The 17,500-nt window shown below is 35.8% G+C and overlaps 1 protein-coding gene across 1 annotated transcript in view; it reads right to left on the bottom strand.

Annotated features, from left to right (window-relative positions):
* Window positions 1-4,510: 4,510 nt before the first annotated feature.
* The window catches only part of LOC144966416 (uncharacterized), a 42,961-nt gene continuing 29,971 nt past the window's right edge, over window positions 4,511-17,500 (bottom strand). Inside the window, exons 5-8 of the mRNA XM_078902839.1 lie at window positions 12,872-13,233; window positions 11,908-12,106; window positions 9,268-9,387; window positions 4,511-6,805 (exon numbers count right to left, since the gene is read on the bottom strand). Coding sequence (XP_078758965.1) covers window positions 6,384-6,805; window positions 9,268-9,387; window positions 11,908-12,106; window positions 12,872-13,233 — 1,103 coding nt within the window. The 3' untranslated portion in view covers window positions 4,511-6,383. The remainder of the gene's footprint in view (window positions 6,806-9,267; window positions 9,388-11,907; window positions 12,107-12,871; window positions 13,234-17,500) is intronic.

Below are 17,500 nucleotides of genomic sequence, written 5' to 3'. Positions count from 1 at the left end.
GCTGCTTCTACTTCTTCTTTTAAAATTGGTGGCCCGTCTATCTCTTTGTTTATTGTTAGTTTTTCTCTTTCATCATAAAAAAGTTCCTCTATATACTCTGACCATCTATTCAACACATCTGTTCTATCCATCAAAACATTGCCATCTTTAGCTTTTATGCATCCTGTGCTTGAACATACTCTTTTGCCACTGACTTCTTTTATCTTTTCATGTATAAATTTGCTATTACTGTTTTGTTTTATTTCTATTTCTAGACACTGATCATTTATCCGTTTCTCTTTTGCTTCATTACATTTTTTCTTTATTTTCTTTGTTAAGGTTTTATGTTTTTCTACATCTGATTTATATTGCCTTCTTTCTTCCATTGTTGTTTTTAAAGGTTTTACGGCGCCTGCAACACATTAAGGTCATATCAGCGCCAGTAAAAAGGAAGAAAATGGGATAGTAATAAGTTCTAGAATTACAATTAAAGCACCCAAGAAAAAGTAAGACGAAGGAAAATTGGATCAAATAGGGATGTAGATGTAGATTCCAAGAGCACACTATCGAAGTACTTAGTTTGAGATCACCTAAAAGTCTTATCCAGTCACAAGCACAGGCCCCCACTAAGAGGAATACACTCAAATGTTTACAAATCATATACAATATGTTAACAAAACATATTACATTGCATAACAGAGAGATGATTTACAAGGTAAAAAATATCATCTCCCAAAACTAACTATAAATCTGACTGTTTCCCTCTCACCAAGGGTATTCGGTCAGGGCCAGGACAAAACCAAGCAATCTCAATACAAGACAAAGACAGAAAGCTAGTTGGAAAACAGATATAGGGGGATAGAAGACACAGTAAGTACCTCACTGCCCACTATGGGAGGTCAGGAACCCCACCCAGCATTTCATAACAGAGACACAAAACCAAATGGAAAGGACAGGTATATCATATAGGGGAGATAATAAGGCTTTGGACCAATGAAAAGTCCACCAACCATGGGGTGTCAACGTTTCCTCGCCCTTTGGGGTATATAACCCATCAGAAGCAATAATTAGTCTTCCTACCCACAAAGGAAGGTCGAGGGCCCCCATCAGGGACAACAGATATAGGAAGATAAATGAAACCTTACATTAGTTCCCCCCCCCCCCCCCCCCACACACACACACACACACACACACACACACACACACATACACACCGCTTGTTATTTGAAATGATATCAGAAATACAATTTCGAAGAATTCCAATTTCCAAATTACATTTATTCATAAACATTATAGTATATTTTATAATACAAAAGATAACAAAACATGGTATGGTGACAATAATCTTGATAACGATGATGACAATGAAGATGAAACAGTGATGATTATGATGAAGATGATTATGATGACGATAAAGATAATGATGGTGATGATGTTTGTTTTTAAGGGTTTTATAGCACTTGCAACACATTAAGGTCATATCAGCGCCAGTTATAAAGGAAGAAATTGGGATAGTAATAAGTTATAGAATTACATTTAAAGAATCCAAGAAAAGGTAAGACAAAGGGTAATTGCATCAAATAGGAAACAGATGTAGATTCCAAGAGCACACTATCAAAGTACTTAGTTTGAGATCACCTAAATGTCTCATCCCCACTAAGAGGAACACACTCAAATGTTTACAAATCATATATAACATGTAAACAACACATAATACAATGCATAACAGAGAGATGATTTACAAGGAAAAAAATATCATCTCCCAAAACTAAAGATACATTTGACTGTTTCCCTCTCAGCCAGGGTATCCAGCCAGGGCCAGGACAAAATCAAGATCTCATTCCAAGACAAAGACAGAAAGCAAGTTGGAAAACAGATATAGGGGATAGAAGACATAGTAAATACCTCCCTGCCCACTATGGGAGGTCAGGAACACCACCCAGATGATGATGATGATAAAAATACTGTTCTCTATCTCTATTTTGATAAATGTTCAAACAGAGTCTGGTCAGTTGTTTTTTGTTAAGTGAGAAATTGCATTCATGAAAAGAGATTAGAAATCATTTACCACTATTAATAAGAACAACCATTTTGTTGTTCCCATCATCCGACAAATGAATCAACTAACTCAATTGAACAAAATACAAACCTACTCTTATAAAATGATAAAACACCCTTATTCATTTTGGGCCCAAAAATCTTATACTTCATATATCGATTGGATGAGATGACCTTCTATTTGCCAGAAATTTTTTTAATAAGAATGTTTCTTTAGAATATAGAAGATTTAAAATTTTCTGAGAAGTTGGGAGTGATCTAATTTTGTTGAAATTATGTGAAATTTAGTTTTTTTTTCTGGCCAAAAACGTATTTTAGTTATTGTAATACGTGACTGATTATGAATGTGGGTGTTGTAAACATTTTTTTTAGATTTAAACAAATATTTAAAACTTTCTGAAAAGATGGGAGTCGTCTTATTCCTAAGGTAAAATTGGTATATAGAGATTTTATCAAGCAGACTCGGATTTTCTAACTAAAAGTATTGGTAGAAAATTGGTAAAAATAGCTTTGTTTGATGGATCTGTTTCTAAATTCAAATATACTTCCATTCTCAAGCTATCTAAAGTACTGATTTATGTAAATTAAGTTGAAGAGCGTTTCTCATGTTTCTTATGGCTAAAATTCATTATTGACTTGACTCACAAGTAAGGGGTTTGGTTTTGATTGTTTTGGTTTAAGAAGTTTATGGCGCTTGACTTGCAACTCAATTGGGTCATTTGAGTACCAATAAAAGGGAGATGAAAGAATAGTGAGCAATATATTCTTATAACTAATCTGAAACCATCTTTAAGTCCTACAAAGATTGTTTCAAGAGTATATTCTTGTAATTAATTTGAAACCATCTTCTAGTCACACAACGATTGTCACAGAAGTATATTCTTATAACTAATCTGAAACCATCTTTAAGTCCTACAAAGACTGACAGAAGTATCACACACTGCTATTGCATTACATCAACAACTTTTAAAATTGGATACCCACTTTCACAATCAGGAAAGTAATATCAAGTTTTTTTTTGTCTTTAAAATGTTTTAATACAGGCGTCAAGAGTTATATCCAGTCTTACTGAGTTAGTTGATTTGATATTTTTTACTATCACACCCAACTCACAAACCTTTTACACTTCATTTTATGTCATTTGGTGCTTACACACAAATATGACAATGAAATCCATTGCAAATCAACAGATTTTGCGTGAAATGCTTTTATTGTCTGAATACTTATGAAAATGTTTTTAAAATCTGTTTAAAAATCAAGGAAGTACTCCCCCCCCCCCCCCCCCCCCCCCGCAATTCAGAGGCTGTAAAGTTATTTCCGATAGTATTAGTACCTTTACTATGCTCTAACCCCCCCCCCCCCCCCCCCCCCAAATGCATGAAAAACAGTGATTTAGCAAAACTGTGGTTGGGTGTAATAGTAAAAACATATCTTTGATTTAAAATGAAAAAGAGACAAATCTATCTAGGAACTCTCAACAGCCCACAAAGAGAGTTACTTCCCCCTTGGGGTGTTAAAGGTACTTAAATATGGCAATTGCAACACATCCTCTGTCAACAAACCATTATTAATGACTGACTGTTGAGAAAAAAAAACAACTGGCAAATCTTTGCTCGCACTTACAGACTTTATTACTGGACCAATTTTGAGAGTTGATTGCTCAAAAGATTTGCCTCGGACTAACTTGTTCGTTTTGACCTGTTTAACAGCACTTGCAACACACATGGGTCATTTAAGTGCCAGGAAAAGTAAGATGACAGGCATTGATAAAAGGGGGAACAGTAGTAGTTGCTAGAAGAAGTGTACTTCTTTATCTTGTCTGAGACAAAAATCATGGCCTCACCTGGACCTTTCCGAAAATGAAACTATGTATGTAATTTGACTAACAATATCTAATACATGTAAATAACATTACACATACAAGATCTGATTCATACATAATATCAATCATATACTGACATAAGACACAACCAAGAGATGATTTACAAGAAAAAAAAAAAAACATCCCTCATAAAAATAAAAATGCATGATAACAGTGGCCATACTCCAATGACATACTGTGATTCCCAACCCAGGATTTTATACCGCCCTTTGTAGACAAACATTCTCAGTCCATCCAACTAGCAAGTGACCTCGATAGTTTTGTCCTACAATGTACTACATGGAGGATGGTCACTGTCATCTTGCTTCGCTTTCGGCAAACAAATAAAACACACACACACACAAAAACAAAACAAAAAACAAAAAGAAAAAAACAAAACAACAGAAACTCATACAAAAATATAGTCCAGGAAAAACTATTTTATCTCAGTACAAACATTTACAGAGAGTACAATGCTGCTCGGCGCAAAAACTCTGAAGTTATATGCAACACCAACGTTTTTATTATTTTACTAGATGCATATTGGGCTATCCTAATTTCCATGATAGTATAACTATCAAATTAAGTACATGTGTGAAATATGCCTTTTAATTTTGTGATTTATCCACTCCATATTTTTAATGTTTTCAGTTAAAGCTACAGAGAAGGGTTGCCAGGTACATTTGCGCACACCAACCGACTTCAATAACGGATAAATTGCGAATGTTGATGACTCTCAATCTATCTTAATTTCCATGATCGTATAATAATTAAAATAAATAAGTGCCAGTGCGTGATAAGCTTTTACTTCCACGCACATTTTCCTGGTCCTTCACAAATGGTGAAAAAAAAAATAAAAAAGATATCAGAAGAGTTATCACATATAATGCAAAATTAACATTTCATAAAAAGCTTTTGAAACAATCATAGTCACAAACTGTATTTTGAATACAAGGCAAATGAATATCTTTAATTTATCTACAGCCATGTTATCTGCTAAAATTCCTTGAAAGAAAACAATTAACCTCAATGGGTAAATAAAACCCTTTTGTATGACACATTGTCTTATGAACTAAAAAAACATAAAACAATCTCCTTAGAGTGAATTTGATGGAATTTACTTTATTTCACTTCAACTTTTGTGCACTTAACTGCTTGTACTAAAGAACTATCATAAGCTTGTAAAGGCATTGACAAATCCAATGAAATATAAAATTTATGTACAAGATATAATTTTTCATCATTTGCAAAATTTACAATTTGAATAGCATACTTACAATATTACAAATGTATCGCACAAAATAAGAGATATCATTTAAAACAGTTTAATAATTTCAACTTGAAAATGAAAGACTTACAAAAAAAAAGACGGGAAGACAGAAATCGAAGAAAGATTTTTTTTAAAAACAAAGACTGTCACAGGCTGTCAAAAGACAAAGGATGACGATAATTAATAACAGCAATTTTTGATGACGTCGATAATCACATACACAGCACAAAAAAAACTTGTTACAATGATCCTCAAGACTAATCAAATAAGAATAGATTGGTGTAATAACTGTCAACTGGAGATGGGGAAATAGTCCAGTGTCAGGAATGTCAACTATGGCAGTATCAGACTGCAATACAAGAATGTGTCACGTGGGATTTTTTTTCTCTCTCTTTTTTTTTTTGGTATTGGGTCATAATATTCATTATGTAGAAGAAAATACCCCAAACAAAACCAAAACACACCCCCCTCCCAAAAAAAAACCCCTCAAAAAACCCCCCAAAAATTTAAATAAAAACAAACAAAAAAACCCAAAAAACGAGACAGAAACAACAACAAAAAAATCATTTGAGCAAAAATCTAGTCCACAGCTATAGACTATTACTCCCTTATTAGTGAGACTAAATTTCTCCCAATCATGCTTTCCCCAATTACCTCTGTTTTTCTTGATTTTTGCCAGGGATGCATTACATCCCAGTGATGCAACTCAAGCATCAAGGAAGATTGAGAAATATAGACAGATCGAAAGACAAATGAGGTCAAGAGTTACATCCCATTTGTTGAATACAGCAAGCTCTTATGTCAGTTCTGGAAACTAACAAATCAAAAATTTTCATTGAAGGATTGAAAAACGCTTCAATGTCCTCTGATATATGGGGTCCAACATTAAACTTTTCTTTACAACATGTTAAATGAGTTTAAGATACTTAAATTTTTCTAAGTTTGAGCACCTTTCCCCTTTTCAAAATCCATTGATAAAACAGTTTGATGCTGTCTCTTTCTCTCAAGAAAAATTTAAATGATGCATCTGCAAGGAAAGGCCTAAAAAGTATGAGCGAAAATTGCAAAAAGGTAATTTCCACATGCATCCCCCCCGAATAGCTGTCCGACATTAACTTAGATAACACGGTATTGCAAAAAAAAAAAGGAAAAAAAAGGGTTTTAAAATGATGGTTAAAAAAAATAAATTCTTGTCCTTTGTTTTCTTCACTCGTGCTATGACTTGAAGACTTTGATGATATCTTCAATGTGATTTCGACATATGGGACACTGCCCTTTAAGTTGTTTAATCTGGACAGCACATGCGTAACAAAGACACATATGACCACACTTATAAATTACACAATTAACTTGCGCCTCATAGCAGACATGACATTCTTCAACCTGACTATCTAATGCGCCTGAAGGGGTTGGAGGTAAGGAGGAAGTCTGGACTGGTATGCATGCCTCCTTCAGAGGTGTTTGATGGCTGTCTGATTCGCTGTTGCTCCTGAGACTGAGAAACTGGGGAGGCAAACTGGCAGGCATGGCAACACTCAACACAGCGCTGTCACCACCAGCACTGTCGACTTCAGCATTACGTGTGATGCTGTTGGATGGTCGGAGATGATGGTATTGGATTGGAGCCATTGTACAGCCTGGGGATACCAAAAGGAGAAAGTAAAAGGCATAATAATTGACACTGACATGTAAAAATTGAAAATCATAGCTCAGCACTGACAGGGCACACATGCAGAAATAGGGCACATACACATTTTAAGTACTAAATGCATCTTTAATATCTGATGGCATGACACTCGGTTTATGACCTGTAGATCCTGCGTTTGAGTCCTGCTATGGAAAGTGCAAATTTGAGTTCTTGGAAAAGGCTCTATACTCATCTCTTTCCTCTCCATACCCAGATATGAAATGAATAGGGCTGTCTCTGTTGAAACAAAAATATTGTGATAATTCCTACCGGCATCATGACTTGTCCAATAACTATAAGTTAGGTGTTTCTGTTGGCTCGGGACCCCTTTCCAAGCACTTCTAGTGGATAATGCACTATAGAAAAGCTCATGTTACTCTTTTAGTGTAGATTTGTGGTATGGCACTCGCCTTCAGAGTGGCAGCTACTGATTTCAGTCCCAATCTTTGCAGCATAAAGTTGATTCCCTAGAAAAGGTATTTTATCATTCTTTCACCACACTCAGGTGTAGAATGAGAACCTGCCTGGTAACACTGTTGTCTCCGTAAAAAAAAATTATAATTGTGCTCATAATACACATTAAGTGTTGCTATTGGCTTTGGACCCCTGGTTAGAGTTGTAACAGGACATCGGAACCGATCAGTGTCCGCGATACCCTTGCTGCAAAACAGTGAATCGAACTGGCTGTATCACTTTCAAACCAATTCACATCCAATGGTAAACAATAAAATAAAGCCTATAAACTGCTAGTAGCTTTGCTTAAAGTTTAAAACTATTATTTAAGAGTAGTACTCCAACTATCATACTAACCATTCTTGTAACACATATGAGTCTGTTCAATTTAACGGCACATGAATCATTTCGCATTAGACACCCATTTCCTGATGTCCTGGTTTTGAACTGAACTAGAGAGATACAATTTACTGAACCAAGCAGGAAGTTTTCGTTTTAATGAGAGATGGATTTAAGACATCTTAGATAATGAGCAGGGGAGGGGCATGGGAGAAGATGAAAGAAGCGATGGGTTTGTCTGATGACGTAGTAAATAGTACAGATGACAGAGAAGTTGTAGGTAGCAGTGATGCTAATTTTTTGTTTTCAAATAATAGTTTCCTTTTATAGTATTTTTAATATAGATTAAACTGACTCCACAATGAGAGCAGTACTAGAATATTGCAACTCGAGCTTCAATTAAACTATAAGTGCATTGCCACTACTTGTCCTTTGGTGAAAACAGTAATATTTTCTGTTTAGTCCAAGTAAGATTGAATTTCGCCTTTGAAAGGTTAAATTGTCGGGTTTTTTGGTTGTTTAAAAAAAAAAAGCCCAAAAAACACGGATTTGTTGTTTCCTTTTTTTCTGACTGGCAAGCGGTTTGTTTGCATGCTCACACAAAACAAGACAGTTTGGTCTTGTTTGTGCCATGGCAGCAAATCAAATCAAACTGTCCGAAATCCACAAGACCCTCCCCCCCCCCCCCCCCCCCAAAAAAAAAAAAAAAAAAAGAGCCATTGCTTGCAAGACCCTTGTAAACCAATTCCAGGCACAGCTCTTCTTTGAGCACATTTAGTAGATATTCTACTACGTATAAAATAAAGGGTTTTTCTTCAAATTTCACAAAGTTGTTATTACAATAAATTTCATTTGACTGAGGCTCAGTTTTCATTAAATCTGAAGTCTCATTAAATGCAAGGTACTGAAGTAAAGTTGAAATAGAAATGAAAAAAAAAAAAATAGGGTATCAACAGTCTGATACTGTATGGATTGTGTAAAGATCAACACTTCACTAGAAGCCAATAAAGCCGTATTTTACACTAATAAAATGGTGAACATTTTTTAAAAGATATATTTTTTAATAATTTGCAAAATGTGTACGTAAGTCATCTTTAGACACTGTTCATTACAAGCTTCAATATTCCGACATAAACCATTTAATTTTCTTATCAATCTACATAAAAACTAATGACAAACTTTAGGTATTGTTCAAACCTTTTAAAAACTTCACCTGTAAGATATAACATAATAGTCATTTATAACTATGAAGAAAGAATTACCTCTCAAAAAGTGTTGGTGAGAGGGAAAATCACAAAGTTTATTCCCAGTTAAAATAATGCCCCTAGAGATGTGAATTTCAATTTTTGACGAAAAAAGTGATTTGATCTCGTCTAGTTACTTCTTTCCTTTTTCTTTGATACATTATAAAAAACACCCCATTAAATTAAAGGAACTCCTGGCCTCCAGGGAGTATATTCTCAGCAAATTAAGCAGCTAATTTATAAAAAAAATTGAGCCACTATAGAAAATGTGAAATATTCAAGATTGCCACAAATTGCTCTTTGAGGAGGAGACTGATTTGAACTGAAAAGAAAACAGTTTGTACTTTATTTGGAATCATCAATAGAGAAAACTTACCAAGAATTTTTATTCTCTGTACGTTTCCATAAATATCAAAGAACGCCCAGAGGGGAAGTGTCCTATCCACGTGCATCAATGTCACCTGGTTCTGGCCATTCCTTGAGTACCTCACTTCACCTGGAAAAGACACCAACAATAAAGAAATGTGAATTGTTATTAAAAAAATATGTAGCATTTTCCATTTTATTTGCCCAAAGTGATTTCCAAATAGTCCAAAGTCAACATCATCATATAGATTCACACCAGTGCCGGATCCATTTCATAGCCTCTGGACTGCTGGTTCTTAAGTCAGTGTCAGTGCATGTCAAACCCAAGTTACATTCCAAGAGAAAAAGCTCCATGACTGTATTGGGTGTCCACGAGAACACTGACTGTCCGTCGAAAGTCTCCACTTTAACATGTTCTGCCCGGTCTTCTCCATTTTAGTTCTTGTCCGGTTGAGTGTCATCCATTCTCTTCTGGATAGTTTTGTTCCATGTGGGAAGTTTTCCGTCGGGCCGTGGATGGCGTCATTATTGTAGCTGTCCCATTCTCTTTGGATATAGACTATATGTGGCTGCATGGTCGGGATGAATACTCTTAGACTCAGGTAACATAAAATTATTCCTTGATTTTAGTCTTTTGATTGGGACAGTATGGTCATAGAGAGGGTGTCTGGTGCCATTTTCTTGCTTGTATTTTTGTGTGTGTGCCCCTCCTGATATTTGTTGGTGCTATTCCTGCAAGCCTATAAACTGCTGGTAAGGGTGTTGGTTTCAGTGTCCCTGTTATTATACGGCAAGTATTATTAAGTCCAGGGTCAACAGGTTTGGCAAGACTTGATCTTGACCAAACAGGAGAGCAATAATCAGCTGAGGAGTAGCAGAAAGGTAATGGTGCTGTTGTCTTTAGAGCTTTTGGGCCCGCATCCCATTTGGTGTTAGAGAGTTTTCCCAGTAGTTGTTCCTTGAGGCTACTTATGCTTTCCCTTTTTTTTTGGTAGCAATTGTTCACGTCGTGCAACTGTTAATCCCTCTCAAAGAGAGAACTGAGCGCCACAACACACACGACTAGTCAGTGGTAGAGGTGATAAAAGGATAGCTCCTCTGCCTCTACCATGGCAGGATCCAAGATCATGTCTTCCAAAGTCAACAACAACACAATATGACGGATGTAAACAAGTGGTATTATATTTTTCGACAGAGACAACATTGTTACGACCAAGATACCTGGTATGGTGAAAGAATGTGAGTAAAGAGTCTTTTCACCCTTGAGCTGCCCAAACCCTGGGACAGATACTACCGGAATGTGCACTGTTTACCACATGGCACATAGTGTATTCTTTAAAAACTAACAATCTAGATAACAAGCCAAGTGTCATACAGCTAAACCACCAAAGCCCAAAATATAATAGTCAATACAAAGCAAATATATTAACCCTCTCCTTACCACCCATGGGAAAATCGTCACATTCGTTACAATGCATCCAACAATTTTCTTATTCTGGTTTCTTTTGTTTTAGTTAAGCTATAAAAACTTGACACTTTGTTGCAGAGCTAATTTTTTCTGAACAGAATATAGAATATAGGTCCTACTCGTTACTATCTGTTTGAAAAATCTATCTTTGTGTTGGGTGAGTATGAAGTTTCGGGTATAATTGTGAAAATAGCTGGTAAGGATAGAGTTCAGGATTCATCATCTCCATTTCACTTGATCTCTGAATTAATGGATGTTTTAAATAAGTTGATTTATTTTCACTGGTTTACTTCTTCCTCCCTTTCTGTCTCTTGTTCTTAATAATGTAGTTAGAATAACAGTTGTGGCATTCTTGAGTCAAAAACTCTAATTCTGTTTCTTTTTTAAGGGTTTTACAGTGCTTGCAACATATTAAGGTCATATCAGCGCTAGAGAAAAATCTAAACAGAAGTAATTCTAGATTGAAAAGAAGCGTATTCAAATAGAAAAAAAAACATCGAGAAAATCTAAACAGAAGTAATAAAAAAAAGGACAAATAAATAGATTGAAAAGGAGAGGATTCAAATAGAAAAAAACAATACCTTCCAGTTTAATGTGAGACAGTCAAAAAGTCTCAAACAGACATAAGCACAAGATCTCCCACTGAAATGGGTACACTCATGTAATGTCTACGATTATCTCACCTCATCACAACAACCTGTTATTGTTACCTAACCTACATCCTATTGAATACAATCAGCCATTGTTACCCCCCCCCCCCCCTTCTGGTACCTTCTCATACTCCCAATCTACCAACTTGTCTTGTATAATACATCAACCTACATAACCTACATCTAATACACCTGTTACAGGCATTAAATATAAAACTGTAAGGACTATAAGGATTAATGCGATTGTGCTCCCTTTTTAATTTATGTAGTCACAGACAATTTACATACATATAAACATCACAGCTCAACGATTGATTAAGAAAGTTGTAAAAAGATGGCTTACGATTACAAGATTAAAAAAATATACATATATTTTACTAAAACATTTGACTGTCTCTTTCTCTATGAAAGATCCAAGCTATGCAGCAGACAAAAACGAGCAGAAGAAAAATATTGAGTTGCAGCAAGAAAATATTTTCTTTTTCCTCACATTTTCAATCTTATAAGTTTACATTATATTTATGTGACATACCTTCAGAAGTGAGGAAAAAGCTGAGCTCATCACCCACTTCTGGGGCCGAGCAGACATCTTTATTGACTACCCAATACTCCAGACGGTCCAATAGGTAATCTGAATCATCTGGTAGGGCGGATGGTTCCACCTCTGACGGGTTGCAGGCAGTCAGACCAAAACCCAGACCTCCAACGAATGACCGGTTAACTTTTAAAACCTGTCAATATAATTAATGATGGTAATGATGCTTGATGATAAAAGTATTATTATTATTATTATAGAGCTTCATCAGTACAAAGTTCTGTTTCATGCGCTTTTTATTAATGCATGCACGCACGGATAAACACACAAATAAACACACACACACACACAAACATATATATATATAAATAAATATGTGTCACATATGTCACATATATATATATATATATATATATATATATATATATATATATAATATATATATATATAATATATATATATATATATATATATTTCACACAAAAACTAGTGCAAAACCATAAACGCAATCAAATATTTCCAGGCAAAACAGAAAAAAAGATGTTGAGCCATTGTACTAATACAATGGGATTATATAATATTCAAAGATAGGAACTCATTATTAAATTTCATTTGGGTCTTTGAGTGGTCTTTGCACCATGTTAACTGACTGACAATATTTTTTAATAAAGAAAGAGAGAAGCATCAAATAAAATAAAATAGGGGAAAAATGATATAATACTGACTAAATAAAACTTAAAATACTACGAAAAAGTAAATTTTTTTTAAAAAGTGAGGACATAAATAAATAAATATATTCACAAAAATTAATATATAAATATATGAATGAATACATCCACACACAAACACGTTTATAAATAAACACAAATAAATCAGCCAATCGATAAATATACACATTTGGAAAAATACATCTAAATAACGAGGGGGAAAAAAGGGAAAAGGAAAACAGTCCCCCTCTTACCTGTATGACAAAGGTCTCCCCAAATTTCATGGGTCGACTGGAAAAGACCAGGGAATTGCAGTATTCGCTCTCCAGCCTAGCGGCCACTCGCCTCTCCTCGCCGATGATGCGTATGTTGCGGCCTTGAAGGGTATGCAAAGGCATGGGTGACATAGAGACGCCCGCGTGGTGTCGGATTGCGGGCCCTCCTGTGAGATGCTGAGGTCGGGCATTAGTTGAGCTGCCACTGAGGAAGGTTGATGTGGGTGTAGGCGGTGTCCCTGGAGTGTCCAAGGAGAGGGAGGAGAACGACAAATCGTCCGGAGATCTGGGGATAGGGGCCGCCTCTGCGAAGTTGGCGTTCGGTTCTGGATCGCTGAACGCTGCAAACATATGTCAGAAGAACAAACAAATGGATTTTTAGTTAAGATCAAAGGATGGCTACATATTAAAACGTTTGAGTTTACTTAGATAGCATAACAGGAGCCGTGAACTTCACGCAGCAAGAGAGGGATAGAGAAGGGGGCGGGGGAGAAAGACAAACAGAGAGAGAGAGGGGGGGGGGGCAGACAGTCAGACACATACACACACGCAGAGAGAGAGAGAGAGAGAGAGAGAGAGAGAGAGAGAGAGAGAGAGGGGGGGGGGGGGGGTTGATTCAATAATATGATTGATAGAAACGGTTAGTACATTTCGGAACAATATTTAACAAGAAAGTGGCAATATAACATTGGCAGGGTTGCGGAGTATAAAAAACCCAACAAAGAACAGAAAAGAAAGAAAAATAAAAAATAAGTAATAGAACTGTAGTAAGTTTATAGACCTCCAATCGTAACCAGTTCTTTAAGTTATATTGCTTTTTATATTAAAAACCATTAAAACCACAACCATTAATCATAATGATTGACATCCAATGGTTTTTGTCACACACACACACTCACACACATACACACATACACAAGTAGTTACTGCTTCAAAACTATACCCCCCAAAATGGTAGATATGTACCATACTGAAAAGACCCCCCCCCCCCCCTCACCTTCCACAAAAAAACCCAAAGAAGTCTACTTCACAGAGGCTACGGAGTACTACGCTAGCGTTATATTATTTCATTCCCAATGAAAAAGGTGACCTATTTACTCGAATACATTATTGTTATTGAATGTATGTCAGAAAGAGAGGCTGGGATTACCTGCTGGAAGGAACAGTGAAGGCGATGGAGTGACCTCAATCGATTTCTTCTTGGATTTGAATTTCTTCCTAAATAAAGGCATGCTAAAAGATATGTCTTGAGGTTATGCTGCTACAACTCGACGAAGTCTACGCTTCATACATTCTCTTGTCTTATTAAGAAGCAGTGAGGTGGATCAACTTTCTAAATTATGAGAAAAACTGCGTGTATTGGGTAAAAAAGTGATAATAATCCTACTCTCTCCACCACAAGGAGATAATCGGCTGTACGAAATCCCCGAATCACGTCACGCCCGAGAACAGTTTACTGCAGTATGATATTATGTGATCCAAACATTTATGTAGCGCATAATCTCTTATCTATTGGTCCCAAAGATACGAATGAATGACATCCATGTCCTTTGTTAGTACAGTATCCAACAGATAATAACAATAATAATAATAATAATAATAATAATAATAATAATAATAATAATAATAATAATAATAATAATAATAATAATGGCATTTTACAGCGCCTTACCCCGGTTTCAACAGGCTCGAGGCGCTGTATATTCTTAAAATCAATAAAGGAATATAATGAAAAACAAAACCCTAGCAATTTCAGCGATAGATTGTACACACATGGTAGGTAAAACTTCATTTACAAAATAGAAATTATGAGACAAAACGGTGAGTTTTCAATTTAGATTTGAAAGATGATAATGAGTCAGTACTTCTGCTATTCTGGCGGAGAGCTTTCCAAAAATGGGGTGCCGAAAATTCACAAGATGAGGGTCATTCAAATCGATCGATATTTGAAAGACGGGTTTTCTGGCCAAATTTTTAAATACGCGTCTTTCCAAAGTAGAAAAAAAAGAGGTATGGAGAAGTGCCAGATGAAGACAGAGAATAAAAAGATCACGGGGTATTGACACGACACCATCCGCTGGCCGAGAGAGAGAGAGAGAGAGAGAGAGAGAGAGAGAGAGAGAGAGAGAGAGAGAGAGAGAGAGGGGGGGGGGGGGGGGGGGGCAGCGAGCACAACCGACTGAGCTGTCCAGCCATACAGAGAACGGAGTTAACTGGTTGAATATCACTTGTAATAAGGAATACTGGGTAATGTAAATGTTGCTGCTCGAAGCTCGAAGAAATAAATAACAATATGAAATTGAATATAAGCTTCAATTTAATATACGGTAACAGATAAAATGGACGTTTCGGGTTTCCTATTTATCAACAAAACAGGATGAATGAAACACTACAGACGAATAAGATAATGTAGTAGCTAAAAGGTGCGCAATTAATTAAGTGAAAAGAGGGGAGGCGGGGAGGAAATTTCACCTCACGGCATGAACTCGAGACTGTACCTCCTTTCACATTATACTATCTTTATCCCCCCCCCCCCCCCCCTTCCCACTACTGTTGCTGCTACTACTACCACTACTACTATGCTACTACTACCACTACTACTGCTACCACTACTACTACGACGACGACTACTACTACTACTGTTATTTATTTACTTGTAATAAGGAGTAAACCAATAACAGAATCTTGAATTATTCCAACAGATTTGCCAAGATACTTTTAGAATACCGCAATACAAACACATTTTAAACCAACTTTCACAATACATCCATAGTGATACAAAGAGCAGGAAGTAAATGAATATTTCAGCCAAACCTTAATCTAGGTTTTAAGAAAAATGAAAACAGGATACCCAAAACACAGTAAGAACATAATCAATTATGAAAAGTTGATGTGTTAAAAAAAAAAAAAAAGCTACTTTAAGAACACATTTTAAAATAATCAATAAAGTCTTCAGAAAGAAGTATCCTTAAAGTCAACTACTACTTCATATGTGTATTGTGCTAAATAGACTGTGTCATTGTTATGTGCTATGTTCTACGTCATGATTCATTTCAGCAGCAGCAGCACATCTCTTACACGCCAGAGTGGTCACAGGATAAGGGTAGACAGTAGACTGTGTAGTGTAGACATTGCCATATCATAATAATAAAATGTATCACACAAAAACGTTGCTGACGCCTCTACGCTGAAACATGATTGATTCTTTCCAATTTGAAAAGAATTGCTAAGTTGGAGTATGTGTAATAATTGATTGATTATCGTGACCCGAATCGAAGTCGAAAGGACAATAGTAAGTTGAACCCATATTATGATACGACGACGTGTTCAAATTTATCAATACTGATAGTGTGCTGTCTTGGCAGTTCCTAAGAAGGAAAACAATCCGTGCTTATATAACAGGTCTTCATTTTATTCACGATTCATTCAGCTACACACTGGATCAATTAAAAAAACCCAAACAAAACAACAAAACAAAATGAATGAATGAATTAATTAATTAAATAGATAAATGAATTAATTAATACATAACTAAATACAAAGATCAATTTAAGTTGCCTTGAATTTTTTTTTAATGACAAAAGTGATAAAATATCGGGCACAAAATCCTCCTCAGAGAGAAAAGAGAGAAAATAACAGAACAAAAGTTTTTTTTTAAAACCCCCCCCCAAAAACTAACAAACAAACAAACAAAAGATGAAAGGAAAAAAAAAAAGATTCACGGCAAGTAATAATGACAAACGCTTATAGGCAATGGTAGGTCACCATAATACGAGTATGATGTTTTGTCTGATTTGTTTCTCTCTGAAGGTCTAAGTCTATTTGTTCTAATCCCATGAATTCTAGTCCCCCCCCCCCCAAAAAAAAAAAAAATAAATAAAAAAAATAAATAAATAAATAAAAATAAAACATTACTCAGTAGTGAGGTACACTTCATCCGATTACAAAGCCAATATCAGCAATATTGTGAAATGGTAAAGATAATTTCGTAATACATATAAGGAAGACCCGTTAGTTTATTTTTAGATTCAGTTTCAGAATTTAAACGGCACAATGGACCAATTGCGATACGCCCTCCAAATATACACCCCTTGAGCAACTGGATCGTGGAGAAACCTTCACTCATAATATTCTAGATGGACTCAGAAACAAGGTCCAAAAATTATAATAAACACTGCTGAAACATCTCGCAAAAACCCAACGCAAGAAGCAAAAGCTGTCCCCGAGTCAGGTTCACTATTTACTCATTTACTGTGACACCACTGGCAGAGTTTCTTGGCAATAATAATTGATTCAATTGACTTGATGTAAAATACTATTTAAAGATTAAATAAAAATTACTAAGCTGAGACAGAAGAAGAGGACGATACACATACACGCACGCACACACACACACACACACACACACACACACATATATATATATATATATATTATTGTAATATTTACCACGATATTGGAGTCAGTCTACACCGATGTTTCAGGCCCTTACGGCCATCGTCAGGACTGTGTGTTACATGGGTTAGAGTTGTTTGTCGTTGTTGATTGTTGACTTTAACAATCAACAACGGTTAACGGTTTGTTAACGGTATACCGACCGGGAGACGT

This window comes from Berghia stephanieae, chromosome 2, assembly GCF_034508935.2.
Source record: "Berghia stephanieae isolate SIO BIC M18660-M18661 chromosome 2, UCSD_Bste_1.3, whole genome shotgun sequence".
Classification (NCBI taxonomy): domain Eukaryota; kingdom Metazoa; phylum Mollusca; class Gastropoda; order Nudibranchia; family Aeolidiidae; genus Berghia; species Berghia stephanieae.
Note: the sequence above shows the minus strand (reverse complement) of the source record. Positions and strands in the feature narration are given on the sequence as shown.